We start from the raw sequence: 16221 nt of genomic DNA on the forward strand, positions 1-16221 counted from the left end.
CCATTGTAATGCACTGCCCGCCCGTTGCTGAGGAGTAACATGAGAAGGAGATCAGAAAGAGCACAAATAAGGATGACAACTCCCTTCCAGCTACAGCCTAGTAGCTGTGGTGCTGACAAAAGGCAACTCAACTCTCCTAACTTTGATAGGGAGATGTTCTAGGTCATCATGTTAACGTTTCAGTTAAAATGCATGTGTTGCCTGGTACATCGTGCTCACAATACTCCTCCCCAAGGAGGGAACAAATGTACTGAGCAAGATTCTGATGGAGATCTCCAACGTACTTGTGGAAAAGACAGGTGCCCACTGGGTTTGTCCAAGCACCATCTCGTTTTTCAGCTTCTGTAGCAAATCCAAATGAAACTATTGGTCCCGTGTCATCATCTGTATCTCCATAGGAAACTATTTCAATTTCCCAGTAGAATGATGGTGCCTAGAAATAATAACAATAACAATTATAACAATGATAACTAATAGTAAGAATCATCATAATCATCGAATCCTAGACTGCCAGGTTGGAAGGGACCTTAAGGATCATCTGGTCCAACCTTTCTAGGTGCTACTATAGTTTATAAGACAGCTCAGAACCCTGATATTATAACACCACCACATAGGTAAAATATAAAATTTTATTTTTTCTTTTCATGCACTCCTGAATATGACATGACACGAACTGTTGTCCAGTTATAAATTCTCACCTGGACTGGAACTGCTGAAGTGGCATAAATAAAGGTGCCCCGAGGAAGTCCCCCCCCTGCACTGGGATCAGCCAGGAAGGTGACAGCTGTGAGATGTGATGAGAACATGCAGGCTCGCACAGGGGGAAACATTCTTGAGGGGCTCCAGGTGATTTCTTTGGGCTGCAAACAGGAACAGAGCATTTTATTCTACCAATTACAACTGGTCATCTACCAAAATCCAACAAGACATTCTTCTATGACGTGCACATTTAACACAACACGTGCAACTACCACAACAAACCATAACGTGTTACAGAAATTCACATTAAATGAAATGTTTAAATAAGGATCCAACCAATGTGGCTCCACCACCACAGGCAGACCCTCTGCCCACAGTGGCTGGGCTCACTTGCAAGGGGCAGAAGGCTCATTCTTGTGCTCACCTGTCTCCTGTCTGCTTGCAGTGGAGGAGGGGGAGGTCGAGCACAGTCACGATACAACATTCGTAACCTCTCACACTGCATTTCTACAACAAGGAGCCTCTCCCCTGTAATAACAAGCCAAGCCATGAGGTTCCAAGCAAATCTAGTTACTTGAGTTCAACAATGCAATTTAATATTGGTAAATAAAAGCAAATATAACATTTGCATTGAAGAGATCTAATCAAATAGCCTCACCTACCTCATCAACAAAATGAAAGACAAAATCTAAAGTAAACAAGCAATTGTTTTCCTCATGTTTAATTTATATTTGGTTAGCAAAGACATTATTATGCTAGTTAAGACATTAAGTTCTTTTTAGTGAGCAAGTTTATGACCCAGCAAAAGCAGGAATTTATGCCTACTATAAAAAAATCAGTACACTCCCGTTCATACTGGAGATCACACTGAAATCCTTTTAGTCTTGGCCCTAACAGCCTTCATTTCAGCCACTCTTCCTCCAATGAAAGGCTCTGACATGTTCCTAAAACTTGCCCTTGAACTAAGACTTCTGCTGGGCCAACTGCTTATCCTTAAAGAAGAGGGAAAGAAGTCAAAAGCTCAGTGATAAGGAATATAAGAAAACATTGTAAAAAAACAACAAAAAGGTCATAAAAAAGAAAACATACTGTAAGCAGGAAAAGTGGAGAGGGCTGCAAACACACCAGTGAAGCTGCAAGAACATGTTGAAACCTACCAGGACTGCACTCCTGAGCCACCAAATTAAGAACCTCGACAGCAGCTGGACACTGTTGAATGAATTCTTCACAGAATGAGCTGTCTTCCAACAGCTGAGCCATCACCAGGCATGCTCTTAATGGAAAAACAGTATGTTTAAAGCATTACAAAAGTGTATGCTGAATTCAAAGTTGTCTTTACATGTATTGAATTAAAGCCTTTTAAAAGGCAGCACACTGACTGCTCTGTTTCTCTCTCTGGTCGGTTAGCTCTCCACTGCAGCTCCCACACTGCCAGCTTTACCCTGCTTCACAGCTTCTACTTTTATCAAGCATTGCATAGAATCATAGAATCAGAAGGGTTGGAAGGGACCTCTGAAGATCATCAAGTCCAACCCTCAATTGCTCAATGCATTCCGAGGGCAATAAATAAAGGGGCACTTTATTTTTGGTGCTGATTTTAACAACATCCAGACATCAAATGTACTCAAGGAAGCAAATAAGCCTTTTTGCATTGTCCCCTGCTGTCCTATGTCAGTATCACCAGAGGAGGAGAACAAGAAACCATGCAATTTTCTTGAGCAGTTGGTATCAGAACAGGCTGGAGTGCTGCACAAAACCCAGTGACTCACCTGGTTCTTATTTCAGCAAGAAGCCGGACCACTGCCATTACTGGAGTTGAGCCATCTCCTGTTGCAGGAAGTGAGGTGTGAATAGATAGACTTCCCTCCTGAGGAAGCAACATGGACTGGACTGCCTGTACTACCTTCTCAGTAATGGACAGTTTATGAAGAGGCAATGCCTGATGGTGGGGGGGCACGGTAAAAAGTTAAATTCAAGTAGTTAGTTTCTAAGAAATGAGGGTGTTTTATTACCTGGAGTTAATTCTCATTTTGTACTATTCACAAAACCAGCACCAAACATCAGTCAAAACAAGAAAAAAAAAAACAGAAACAAAACTAAAAAAAAAAAAAGAACCCAACACAATATGCAATGGAACATCATCAGCACTAAAAGATGAATATCCATGTTACTTGAATGAGAACATAAAATATATTGTTAAGATATGTTTAAAATAATGAAGCAAACTTTACAAATAATATTTAATCAAAGATGAAACAGATTTTTCACATGCTGTAGGTTAATTGCAGTGACAACAACAAAATCATAATTGATATTATACTTAGTATTGGATTCTTAAAACTACCGTACCTCAGATCTTGGGACACAGAGCCTAGATAATGGAATAGTTAATGTTTCTGATGCCTGGGAGGTCTTTCTACCATCTACAGTGGTAGGTGGGAATTTGACTGTTGCTATACCTTCTTGTTCATTAATAGATGCCACAACTCCAATGCTTCCTGCTATTCCTTTACCTAAAACCTACAACCAAAGGAGGTCTGTGTAAGATGGAAGGTTTTCAAGCAAGAAACACCAAGTGTTTGACACCACACACCAACTCAGCACACAATTAGAGCTGAGGATTTCAGCCAACAGGACTAACACACAGTAGCAGTCTCCACAACTGTTACTGAGAGTGCCCCACAAAGGCAGGCAGTGTGCACACTGGAGGCAAAACCTCCTCAAAAGCACCAATTCTCATTTCAGATTCAAAACGTGAACAGTGCTGAATTACCTGCACTTCAGAACCTATTTTAATTGTCTCCTTAAAGCCACCCAGAGCACAAAGGGCAGCTACTGCCTGCCGAGCAATCCTTTGAAGTTTTGCAAGTTTCCTTCCACTGCTACTCCCATTCTCCAAAATACTCTCTGCGTATTTCCCAAGCTGTGGAATATACATCAGAGCCCGGGACAGAACCTGAACACAGAAGCAAAAATATCACAGAATGAGTTCAAGGCACAACTCAAACAAAACCCAGCATTTCAAGCCTCTAGCCCACACAGTCTCAGAAGAATTATTTTTGTTCTTGAAGAGAATTATAGAACTCAGAATATTCCAGGTTCTCTGAAGTGTGAACACCACCAAAGCCAGCTCCATTCCCTAATCACTTGTAGAATCACAGAGTTACAGATATAATCTTAACAAAACTTTGCTCAAGGATTTAGCCTCAGCAACAGATCAGATGCTTCAGGATTCAGAGGAACACAGCAGCAGTGTCCTCTGCTTTCCAGCCAACACAATAGACCCTCACAGGTCATGGCAAAGAAGACTAAGCAGCAAAGGTAGAACAACTACCCAGCTAATAATTAAGTTCTCTTAACCACTCAATACATGCTTGGTATAGAATCTGATACTTAATCTTGTGTCTGCTCACTTTTTCAGCAGTTGTTGTCCATATCTGAGCTGCATTTGACTCTGGTGCCATCAACAAGCTATGCAGCAAAGCAATCACCTCTGCTGCCATGCTGTTTGCAACGTGCCCACTGATGAAGGGCCTCACAGGATCCGTCCTGCACAGAAGAAAGCAATTTGCCCATGGATTTAAAACCAAGAGAAGAAACTTCAGTCATCAACAACACAGCACAAAAAGAGAGAAGTTTATGAATATCCAGATTATTTTCTTGAGCACTACAAAGACTGGTACACAGAAGACCAGAATCTAGACTCTTAACTGTAGAATCAAAAGTGACCTACCTGGCAAGCTCAGAATTCCTCTCTCTGCAAATAGATGTCTGTGCAGTCTTCTTTTTGTCCCCAGTGGACAACCCACTAGTAGTTTCTGGATTGACAGTTTCTATGGGTGGTCCAACACTAACTATCAGACCAGACTGTGCCCACTTAGTGGCTTTCCGAAGAGCTGCAGCAGCTTCTTCTGTAATAACTTCACAGCAGCCACTCTGAAAATAAAATTGCCATGTAAGACAAATCCTGAAGTCAGATCCATTCGGCCACATGAGATGATGCATTTAACTCTCCTCCCTCTGCATACATAAAAATACTGAGAACACATCAAAGCATCCTCCTGTGTCTATATTAGTCACAGTCATTAGACAAATCCCTTCAGTTGCTTTTTTCTCATCTACAAAGAGATCAGAGATCCATGTGGACTCATTGCTTTTAATACTCCATCCTTAGCTTAACAGCATAGTTTCACTTCTCTGATCAAAAAGCCACACGTGAGTATGTCTAGTGCAAATACTCAAGAGCATGTCTGAAAATACACACGAAAATGTAATTGAAATATGTGCACTAAACACTTCAGGAAAGAGAATATTAAAGGGGCTTAAACATGACCTACAGTGGTTGGAGGAAGCAACAGCTGGAATCCTTTTTCATCATTTACTTCTGTATTTACATCAATAAGTATATAACGCTAACATTACATATAAAGTAACCTTTCTGAACAGTTCTGTAAAGTAAACAACATTTAGCAAAGGTGATTTAACATCTGTAAAAAAAAAAGTTGAATAATTCTTTAGTTATTCCTTTTCTTACTTTTGTCATGTCTCGATCCATTTTCACCACTTTCTCCATGTTGGCTCCAGTTCCCAGTCGGAATGGACGACCCTCCGAGCTACTATTGAAGTGAGAACAAAACACACCAGCTTTGCTTTCATTGGTGGAAAAGAACAGCTGACTTATACTTTTCAATTTAATTTGTTATTCATGTTTTTACATTATTTGGAAGCAACCCTTACAATTGCTCAACAGCAACAGGAGTACTTGTTAGTTCAGGACGTACCCAGTTGCACTGCAGTTTACAAAAGGAATGTAATGATATTGAATATAATTATTTGCATTGCAATTTAACCCTTCCATCCCCCCTCAGGAAGAAGCATAATGAAACTGACTTTTACTGAACAGAGATCCCGAGGGCTCTGAGTTAACCTCTCCCCCCAGAACACCCAACAGCTCTACCTTTTACTATCATTTTTAAGGCACAATTTCAAAACCAACTTGGAGTGGGGGAAGCTGAGACAAACAGCACAAAATGCAAGAGGTGTCAACACTGGCTGGTTGACATGCAGAGATCTCAAAATGCAGCTGGGTACCAGGAATGCCAAAACAGCTGCAATAGCAAGTTATTATCCAGTGTATACATTATTGACCACAATGCTTTTAAGTCCATTTTGCTCTGATAGTTCTATTTGTTAGTCCTACACGGCCTGTCATACTGTAACAATATAGTTCCATTTTCTGATGGAGCATCATTTAAGTAGCTAATTTTTCATGTGATTGTTCTCAGACAGATTAAGATGTTTTTATCTTCCTTTGCTAGTTGCTTGTAAGAGAGCCCAAAGATCACATTTCTTATCCCTCTCCTCCTTTTAACTGGATGCTCTGCTTAGTTTCAGTTCTGTTGCTCTCATCATTGCTAGACAGTCTTCTATAAAACAGACAAGCCCAGGAACTGTTTGGATTTAGATTCTTCCTGCTGCTGCCTCCCCACAAGCTCAGGACCATGGGATGCATTTTTATCCAGGTAAGACAGGTATAAACCATTTTTGCATTACTGTATTATTTTACCAGTAAACACAACAAACTGGGAAGATATTTTGCTTTCCCATTTCTGTTATGTTTAGGATGCATTTTTCTACAGCTGTAGCACTAAAAAAAAAGATAAATGGAATTAGCCCAGTTGGTTCCAATCCAGTGAGTTAAGATTACCTTAGCAATGGCTGAAGGACTTCATGGGATGACTGGTCTTCCCGCTTATGAATGAAAATGGAAAGTTTCCCATCCACTGCCTCGCTTTCTTCTCCAGGATCTTTATCACCTTTTATGGAATTTTTAGGGCTGGCTTTTGCCAAAGCAGTGTCTGGCTCAGAGGCAGTTGGAGAAAGAACTGTCTGGCATCCTTGAAGCAGAAAGGAATAAAGTAAAACAAAGAAAAACACACAACCATGAGCCCCATCAACAAAATTTCTTGCCCTTGAAACCAATGCTAACACACCCAAGATGGGCCTGAAACATTCCTGTGAAACACACCTCAGTCTGAGAACAGCTACATTAAACTCAGACATCTCCTGTCCTTCAACACTGAGGTGTCAAATCCCTTCTCCTATTTGAGCTTTCTGTCAATACAGAAGCTCCTTGCAGAAACAGGACTTGCTTGGCAACTTCCCAGATTAGCAGGACACCAAAAAGATGCTGGTACCTGGTACTACATAGTCTGCCAGCTTTGCTAGAAGCAGAGAGGCAATCTTGGAGGCTGGGTCACTGGGATCATCCTGTTCACTGTTCAGGGAGGGCACAGAGTAACTCCAGGGAGGCAATTCCACATTTCCACAGTCCTCAACACTCATGAGAGGCAGTGCAGCACGGCACAGCTGGAGGATTATAAGGACCAACTTGGGAGAAGGACGCTGATCCAAGAGAAGGGACAGAAGCTTGGACACACAGGCTGGCTGGCTCAGGATTGCTTTACCTATGTGACTCCTGAAAGGGAAAAAAACAGGTAACTGCTGTTTGGAAAAAAAATAGATTGATGCTCTTGTAAATAACAATGTAATTTGTTTTCAAGATGTAATTAGAAGAAATGTTCAGCATCTGACAAAACCTTGTCTGCAACAAATGGTACATAACCTGATAGCGCTGATTAAACACTAAGTGTCACTCTACAATCAAGTTTCTAAATGGCTTCCAAAGTTCTCTTACCTTCTCTACTGTCAAAAAAGACCTCCAAGAAATCCCAGAGAAACACCCACCTGCTTTCATGCATAGAAAAAAACACCCCAGAGGCAAAGGCCTAGTACCTTGACAGGTCATTCAGAAGACTGAGGACATCCTGAAGCGCGTCGTTCCCTGCAGCCTGGTTCCCACAGCACTCGGTGGCTCGTACCAGGTGGTTGGTGAGAAGGCTGGAGACCTGGCGAGCCAGACCGGAGTGAACAGCTTCTGTTGACCCCCCTGAGAAAGGCAGGCAGGAAGACACAGCTGTAAGGAGCAACAATCAACGTACACATCTACCAATTCCTAACCTGTCAACTGAAAATAGCAAAAATTTTTGCTATAGCAAAACGTTTCTATGTAAAATGTCTTTTAACCTGTCAACTGAAAATAGCAAACTATAGCAAAACGTTTCTATGTAAAATGTCTTTAATTAAAATAAAACTTGATACAACATCTATGTCACATCAGCCAATTAGCCACATGTCTACATTTATGTACATTACAGATGAATCCTATCACAGGAGAAGTGTCTAAGTGATCCCTCAGGGACTCCTGGTTCTGTGGTTCTGTCTGGACAGAACCAAGTTGCAGACCTGAAATTATCTGCAACAGAATCACTCACATGAGGAGGAAAAAAAGCTATAATTGAGAAAACAACAAGAAGATAATGACCTTAGACAATTCTACAGCCATTCTAAAATGTAAACACATTTGCAGATCTCCTACCTTCTTCTTTCTCCCATTCAACACAGCGATTGGCTAGCACCTGGAAGGCAGCCCAAGCCATCGTGGCCACCTTCTGTTTCTTAGTTTGCTTTTCATTTGAACTGGATTCTGTCTGGCTGCTTAAGCTGCAGAGCCTGTCCATGAGCTGCACCAGGCCACTACGAACCAAACACTTCTCTTCACTCCTGCATGAGAAGAAAATAATCAGATTTTAATTCAGTGACTTTTCAGTCGCTAACAACAGACACAATGGAAATCCAAAACTTGCTGTTAACTTGAAGTTAATCACTTCACTCTGTAGAATGGTGGCTCTGTCTCTCCCTTGTTCCCCCTAGAGAATGAAATTCTGTATTCTCAGAAAATTCAACAGGATATTTTGATATTCCTCATTATGAAGAGAGTATATTTATAATATATAGTGCTTTTCCTTAAGGCAAAACCTATCAAGGACAGCTGTGGATGCCCTCCTTCCCTTTCTGAAAGAAACACTTTCCTACCTGGTGTAAGGAATAGTGCATAAGAGGCCAATGCTGTTTGCACAAGCAATGGGGTAACGAGCACACAGCGAGACCACGGATGTCATCGTCTCTCCAAAAGCTTCCTGGACTTGCTCCACCATCCCACCACACGTGAGCTCTTCAATTCTGTTGGCAGCGGGATATTTGAAATGGCAGGCTTAAATGAAGAGATCAAACTTCCCAATATAGCTTTACATAAATAATTATCAGCACATATTAAGAATTACTCAAGTAAGATTTAGAAGCAGAACTGCAAGTCAATGTTTTAACAGGAAAGATATGTTAAAAGGAAAGTATGGTGTTTTTACCTCAGACATGATTGAAACTTGACTACAAAATACAGAATATTTTATCAAATTTAGATAACCATATTAGTATCAGATAAATCTACCACTAATACCTAATTTACATGAATTTAGAATCAAGTAAGGAACATTATATACATATCTGTCTACATGTCATCTTTGTGTGAAAGGGAAGTTCATCTACTGCCAAATCAAGCGTTTCTTAGAAGTTCCTGCCTTTTTACCCCACAAAGGCCAATAAAAAATGCCTGCTGGAAGCTTAGTTCTGCAGACAAGTCCTCATAGCTTGTCAATTCTTGTGGTTTCTCTCTTTGCACAATGTGATCTACTATCTTCTACAGAGACAGAAACGTTTAGTTCTTTCAGAGAAGTAAACAAACCTGGGTCCTCCCTGAAGCACCATGGTCACGGGACCTACAAGATGTGTCACCCCACCAACCCGGACTGCTGCTGTCAGCAACTCCCTCATGTGCACCAAGGCCTGCTTCCTGGTGTTCCCACGTCGCCACCGTGTCTGAGCAGCCAGCAGAAAACTGCTGCTGGACACCTAAGAGATGTTTGTTGTTTTTATTAATGAGACGCAAGAAAAACACCTCCTTTCTTTGTGAAAGTCTGAATTTGAAAACAGAATGACTTGGCACGTTTACAATGACCTACCGCCTGGTCAGGATTTGTTCCAATGAAAGCAAAGAGCTGCCCCAGCAAGACACTGTAGGTGGGTTTGTCTCTGCTGTCCTCGATGGCCAGGGACTGGAGGAGAGTGAACGAGCTGCTTCGATGGCTGGTGACGTGGCGGCGCCTACGAGAAGGCAGGAAAATTACACCTGGCAGCAGTAAATTCATCCAATGAAAAAAAAATAAAAATGCTCTGCTTGCAGAGCTTATGGTGATGGAACAACACGGGCCACATGACTGCCAAGCAGCGTCATGGAATGACTGGTGCACACCTTTGAGTTGATCTGGCAAACTCCAGGTCTTCGTTGCCAATCATTTCCAGGTCAGAGGGCGCTGACATGCTGCGCAGGAAGACGGGCTGGCGGACGGCGTGGGAGATCACTTTGGTTTCAGATGCTGATTTACAGGCTGCAACGTTAGACAACATGAAAGAAAGTCACTGCAGGTGCAGCAGGTTGTTTACAAACAGTGAGTTTAGAAGTCACTGTTGATACTCCAGTGGCAGCAATAACATAGGATGGGGAAAACATGGCCCAGACGAGGACCTGCAACTCAGCTCTCAGGACCTTCCTGCTTTCAGACATTTTTTCAAGTGAGTTTTGTTTTGATTAGGTTAAGCATTTTTCCCCCCAATAACTCAGAAGAGCAAAGTTTAAATTTCACATACTATTTCTCAGATCTTAAGTTACCATCACTATGGAAATCAGAAAAAACAAAACCTACTTAATCTATTGTAAAATAATGTATTTAGCGTTAAAAGAAAAATGGTTTCATTTTCATTAAAGTGAAAGAAGAAAAATGAGAGAAAAGGAATAAATTTTATCTTTAGAAAAAAAGGAAAAAAAAATAAGGATGAGCCTATACCTGGGGTCTCTGCAGGGGTCCCAGATATACTCCTTGTGATACCAGACTGTGCGGCAATAGTGACATGTAATAACAGCTCTGCTCTGTTCATCAAGCTCTTCACTAATGTTTTGGTTTTTGCTAGGGGATGAGAAGTCTTCTGTATCAGTGAATTCACCTCTTGAAAAAACTTCTCCCTATGATTATGAAGGAAAAATAAAAGAAACAAGCTCAATTAATACCTCCTGAAATAAAGTGTTACTATGAGAATAGTTATTTCAAAGAAGTTTATACAGTATCAATCTAATCTATGCCAACAAAATAGAAAACAAAAAAAGTTATTTGTTAGTAGGTACTTGTAGCTGTAGGTACTAATATTAATATATTTAGCACAAATGTTTGTAACAATTTAATCAGATATTGCTGGACAGACAGGAAAATTAAGTTTTAAGTATGTGCATCCGTGGTTAGAAGTTCATCTGAATGCTCCAGCCCAAAAAGATTGTTTTCTATCTACAGGTCTACCAGTCTTTAATGAAATTAGACAAAGTATTTTTTAAACATTTAGTGCCAGCTTCTGTTTCACATTATGAATTGTCACAGGGTTCAGTGAGATTTAAGAGCCTGCTTCAAGAAGCATTTATATACATACACAACTTGAGGCCTGCACAACTACTTTGGGAACTCATCCACAGCTGCTTCATGTTACCTTACCTTTTGTTACCTTGCCTAAATGGTACACACACAGCCAGCTACTGACCTTAATGCCAGGACCACATTCTCAAGATCACTTCCATCAAAAGAAACTTCTTTCATTGAACAAAGAAGTTCTAGTTCTTTCATCTTGCTCTAAACAAAGCGAAGGAGAAGAATGAACATGTTTTGAGAGAGCAGCACGAAGCATGAACACACAGAGTGAAGACACAGAGTGAACACATAGTGCTCACCTCATTAAAGTGATAATCATAAAAGAAAGGGACATTGTTCTCCAGCTTCCCATGCATGGCATCATCCACCTCGTTCTGCCATTTCTGCTCCAGCTCAGCCACACTCTAATCAAGCAACAAAAATAACAGTTATTGCAGTTGTTCATCCTAAGGAGAATAAGAGATCTTCAAAGAAGAGATCTAAGAAAATTTTCATTTTTTATTTCTGTGTTCCTAAAATGCTGTTAACACATATTTATTCTTAAAAGCAAAAGTCTTCTGGTTTTTAGGTAAATTTATTTTTACCTGCAATTGTCTCTCCATGGCATTTAGCTTCTTAAATGTCTCTCCCATAATTTTACAAAGTAAATCATACTCTTCAGCATGTTCTTCCTGATACTGGAAATTTATCAGGGACTGGAGTGCATCAACCAAATTCAAATGTTTAATCACACATGAAACTACCATCTCCTCCATTACTTCTGGCTGAATCACTTCCCTAGGGTTAGAGTAAAGCCAAGCTGATTAAGCAAGAATGACAGACAAGCTCTGGCAATTCTGTACAACTCCCGAAATGTTGCTTTCACAAACCCACATTCACAGAACATTCAATGCACACGATCACACACCACAGCCATGCCACATCCTCACTGTTGCTTTGGCATCAAGCATTCAAAACAACAGAAGTCAGGTTAGAAAAATAAGAGTGAAACAATAACTACTTACTTTATACTGGGTCTAAATTGAGGACGAGCCCGTCCAGAAATTTCCCTGAGTTTAATCATGATTCCTGGAGGCAGCCTAATCCTAGGCAGATCAAAGTAGTGTCCAACAGGAGGCACTAGAACATCAGAAGGATATGTAAATTCTCTGTCTTCATCTATAGTAAGAGGCAAGGGAGAAGGACTTGGTGTAAGGGCTGGGGATATTACACCATTAGCTTCCACCTGCCACTGGCACCTGGGAAAAATAAATAAAAACAGATTTAAAGGGTTTTTTAATTGTTCTTTTTCCCTAACTATGCCCCATAGTTTAGAAAGACACATTAGTCCACATCTTACAAAGACTGCACAGTAAGTGTGGCCTGTACCAAGCACAACTCAATCCCCTTTTCTTACTCTAGAGAAAACCTCTGTTCTGTAGAACACCCCCTTAGCTTTAGGCAGCCCAGAACTGCTGAACAAACTTGGCAGGAAAAATTATTCAAACAATCACCTTAAAACACAACACTTGAACACCACTACAGAAGCCATCTTCCCTCAGAAATAAAACAAACAAACAAGCCACATGGGAACTCAATTATTGTTTTTTTACCTTTGTAGCAGTTTTGATCTTAAGAGCTCTTGACAGGTTTCTTCATCTTTGGTAATTTCTGGTCCATTGTAGAGTATTCGCAGCATTGAACAAGCTAGCACAGAAAGGCCCAGGGCCAGGTCAACCAAGAATGGCAAACCTCCTGACACATCCTCTGAGGACTCCTGGAGTAGGAAGAGGGACAAGTTGCACTAATCAATCAACCATCAAGTCTTTCCCCAATACATTTCAAGATAGGATATTTTATATATAAGATTATATATAAAAATCTAACAGATATAAATATGTGTCTCTTGGACAGAGGTGTATTTAAAACTGCTTTATATATTGCTTTAAATTGTTAAGAACAACTCAAGACAAGAAAGAAAGGAACATTATTTTCCTGAACCAAGAAAGAAAATAAAAAGTATTTGGTTCAGTCATTTTCTGGCCTGAAGGTCTGTCATCCCACACATCTAGTCCTAGCTTCCCAGTAGCAGGATTCAAGTTCCCTTCTGTTTGATCCCAGTGTCCCTCCCTCTTGTCTTTATAGGCTGGAATTGCTATTCCCTCATTAAAGCTCCAGTTTCCAGATTGTTACAAGATACCCCTCTCTCCAAAGAAAACCTGATCTACAAGCAGGAGGAGATACTGAAGTGACTTCATCCAAGTCCAGCAACCAATGACAAGAGGTAGATAAGACCTAGTAGGTACTAACTTCATACAACTGTAAGTTTTCTTCAGAACATCTCTAGCTAAAGAAGCCAAACGTTTAACACTCAGGTCCTTTACACTGTAAGAATATTATTTGTCTTATTGCCAAATAAGTAAGCCAGGACTGTTTTGAATTTCTAATGTTAGCTTCCAACTTTGAAGTACATTTCTATTTGACCTGGTGGGTGTAACAGAGAGCAGATAAACTGAAGCTGAACCTGTCCCGTTGGAGTACCTGTGCTCGGACAGTGCAGGCAAAGCCCCACATGGCTTTGTCTGGAGTGTTGTGCTCACGGCCACTCCGCATTTCAAAGGAGAAGGTGACTGTATCTCCTTCCACCTTGAGATTGTGGTGGGGAAGAGGGAGGAGGGAAAAAAAAAAAAAAGAAAAAGAAAAAGATACATTTAAGACTGGAGGCAAACAAAAAGGTTTTTCATAAAAGTGGCTTATTTTATGGATTAATGTTTTTAGTGACAGTTACTTACGTATTTTTAGCTCCAATTATATAATTTAAAGATTCTTCCCTTTTTGTAAGGGTATCTTTTAGTGGACAATTGGATTTTAATTTTGTTGCTGGCTAACTATAGTTAAACAAATAACCACTATAAATCTGGAATCAAAAGTAAAATTTACCAGTTTGTGTTACTTGGCCTTGATTTTAATCAAAACACTTTCATTTTTTATCTGCAAGAACTATGCAATAATCAACAGTTCTCTTCCTGAAGGAACACAAACAATCTCTTCAAGAGAAGAGTTTGCTAAAATAACAGTATAAAAGAAATAGGTCTGAAAAATTAATTACATTCCATTAATTGTGAACAATGGACTGCTTTTCTGCAAGCACTTTCCATTTATTACTACTTCTTGTCTTCCTTTTTGAAATTAGTCCTTTTGTGTATACCAGCCCAGTTTCAGTATGGGACAATGCAGCAGCACAAACACATTAGGAAATATAAATCCTACTGCATAGAGTCTGAGGGAACACACAGCAAAATTCTTGGAATACTGGAGGTTCAAAAAGTTTGAGGGATTTTTCTGTCTTAGCCATACTGCAAAAAGCATCCAATATAATTTTAAAACCCCACACACATTTGGAAAGCTGCTACATTTACTATTTGTTAGGTGTGTGGGTTACTGTTAAAAAATGCAGTCATGGCCACAGACCTTAAGAAAATAAATACAGACTGGGCAAGAATTTCTCCTAGAAGATACACTTAGGAGCCCAGTAGTGTCATTAGAGACTCCAGGAGCAAAACATACCCCTAGGGAATTCCAGTGAGACAAAACAAGAGAAGCATCACACATAACATACAGTCAGTTTACAGTCATCCCCCAAGGACATAACAGCCCACTTAAGAGGTGATCTCATCATGGGTAACCGCACACTTAAAAGCTTGGACTTCACTGCTGAAGGGTTAAAATGGACTCAACAGGGTTTCCAAATGGGATTTTTCTGTGTGAAACATGGTTGGATTGTAATACTGTACCTTTACTAAGTCTTTCGGCCAACCCGTTCCTAAGACACTACGGCTGCCATATCCCAGTGTATTGCCTCCATACTCAGCAACCTTCCTACTGTTTGTGTTAGGACCAGCATAGATCACCAACTTCAAAACATAAAATACACTGTTAGACTGTAAGAGAAAAACAAGAAAATCTAATAATAATAATAATACTTAGCACTTCCACAGCGCTTTGTATTTTCAAAGCGCTTCATCAACATTAACAAGTCCTCACAACAGCCCTGTGAGGTGAGCAGGCAAGTATTATTATCCCCATTTTACAGATGGGGAAACTGAGGCAGGGAGGACATTTAATGACTTGCCCCTGAGGTCACACAGCAAGTCAGCAGAGGAGCTGGGAGCAGGAATCAGGAGAAATCCCAGCTTCCAGCCCTCATGCTGAGCTGACTAGAACATACTGCCTCTCTACTAATAAATGCATTGATCCTGCTCCCAGCAAAGTTAGTATTTTGTCAGTGACTTCAGTGGGAACATGACAAGGCCCAAAGTTTTCTGGAACAGTTAACCAGTAATCAATTACATTAATATTAAATAGGCTTATAAATAATTAATGAGAATTAACGAGAGTATCACAGGACTTGCTCTACGTCAAAGAACATACAGCAACAATTATTAAGCAGCACAAGTAGCTCTCTGATTAGACAAAGTAAATAAATGCTATTAGTTGTGTTCTTGAAATTGAAAATATTTGTCATATTAATCCATGTAAACAAGCCATTTATCAGGGGAAAAATAATAAAGGAACTTTTCCAGTTCTGCACTGTTTAAACAAACTGCTGATGTACAAAGTAGGCAGCTAGATTAAAATTTGATAAATAAGGAAACCTAAACAACAGCAAAAATGAGAAGGAAGTCCAACAGACAATCTGAGCCATCATGAAATGAAATGAAAAATAAATATGGAATAGTTGGTATAAATTTCTAAGGGGTAAAAAATACCAAAACAACCAAACCCCACACCTCTGGAGCTTACGTTCCTGCTATTTCAACAGAGCCACTACTTGGACATATTTTGAGAGAACTTCCTAATTACAGCACCTAACTCTTCTCAAGGGATCCTCATAATTGATAGGCTTTAAACACTGAAACCACCACTGGACATTATGTTCTAAAACAATGCACAAGAAGAATTAAACAGCTAATATTTTTATTATTATTTCTTCAAGAATATTAGCAATTAAATCATTTATCTTCACAGTTCTGCCTCTGCATGTCAAAGAGTCTGTACCTCTTCTATCACTTAGCTAGGTCTAGCCTTAAGATGAAAACAAAGAATTCTTTTTATA

The 16221-nt window shown here is 40.0% G+C and overlaps 1 protein-coding gene across 1 annotated transcript in view; it reads right to left on the minus strand.

Annotated features, from left to right (window-relative positions):
- HECTD4 (HECT domain containing E3 ubiquitin protein ligase 4) overlaps positions 1-16221 on the minus strand; it is a 56810-nt gene that overhangs the window by 19550 nt on the left and 21039 nt on the right. Inside the window, 27 exon segments of the mRNA XM_009996834.1 lie at positions 202-433; positions 699-860; positions 1124-1227; positions 1857-1972; positions 2469-2638; positions 3049-3219; positions 3473-3655; positions 4113-4248; positions 4433-4635; positions 5234-5315; positions 6407-6596; positions 6897-7177; positions 7495-7648; positions 8138-8322; positions 8635-8781; positions 9341-9507; positions 9618-9759; positions 9908-10043; positions 10500-10675; positions 11239-11327; positions 11426-11530; positions 11711-11903; positions 12131-12364; positions 12719-12882; positions 13647-13774; positions 14619-14625; positions 14900-15019. Coding sequence (XP_009995136.1) covers positions 202-433; positions 699-860; positions 1124-1227; positions 1857-1972; positions 2469-2638; positions 3049-3219; positions 3473-3655; positions 4113-4248; positions 4433-4635; positions 5234-5315; positions 6407-6596; positions 6897-7177; positions 7495-7648; positions 8138-8322; positions 8635-8781; positions 9341-9507; positions 9618-9759; positions 9908-10043; positions 10500-10675; positions 11239-11327; positions 11426-11530; positions 11711-11903; positions 12131-12364; positions 12719-12882; positions 13647-13774; positions 14619-14625; positions 14900-15019 — 4177 coding nt within the window.

This window comes from Chaetura pelagica, unplaced genomic scaffold (assembly GCF_000747805.2).
Source record: "Chaetura pelagica isolate M959 unplaced genomic scaffold, ChaPel_1.0 scaffold294, whole genome shotgun sequence".
Lineage (NCBI taxonomy): Eukaryota > Metazoa > Chordata > Aves > Apodiformes > Apodidae > Chaetura > Chaetura pelagica.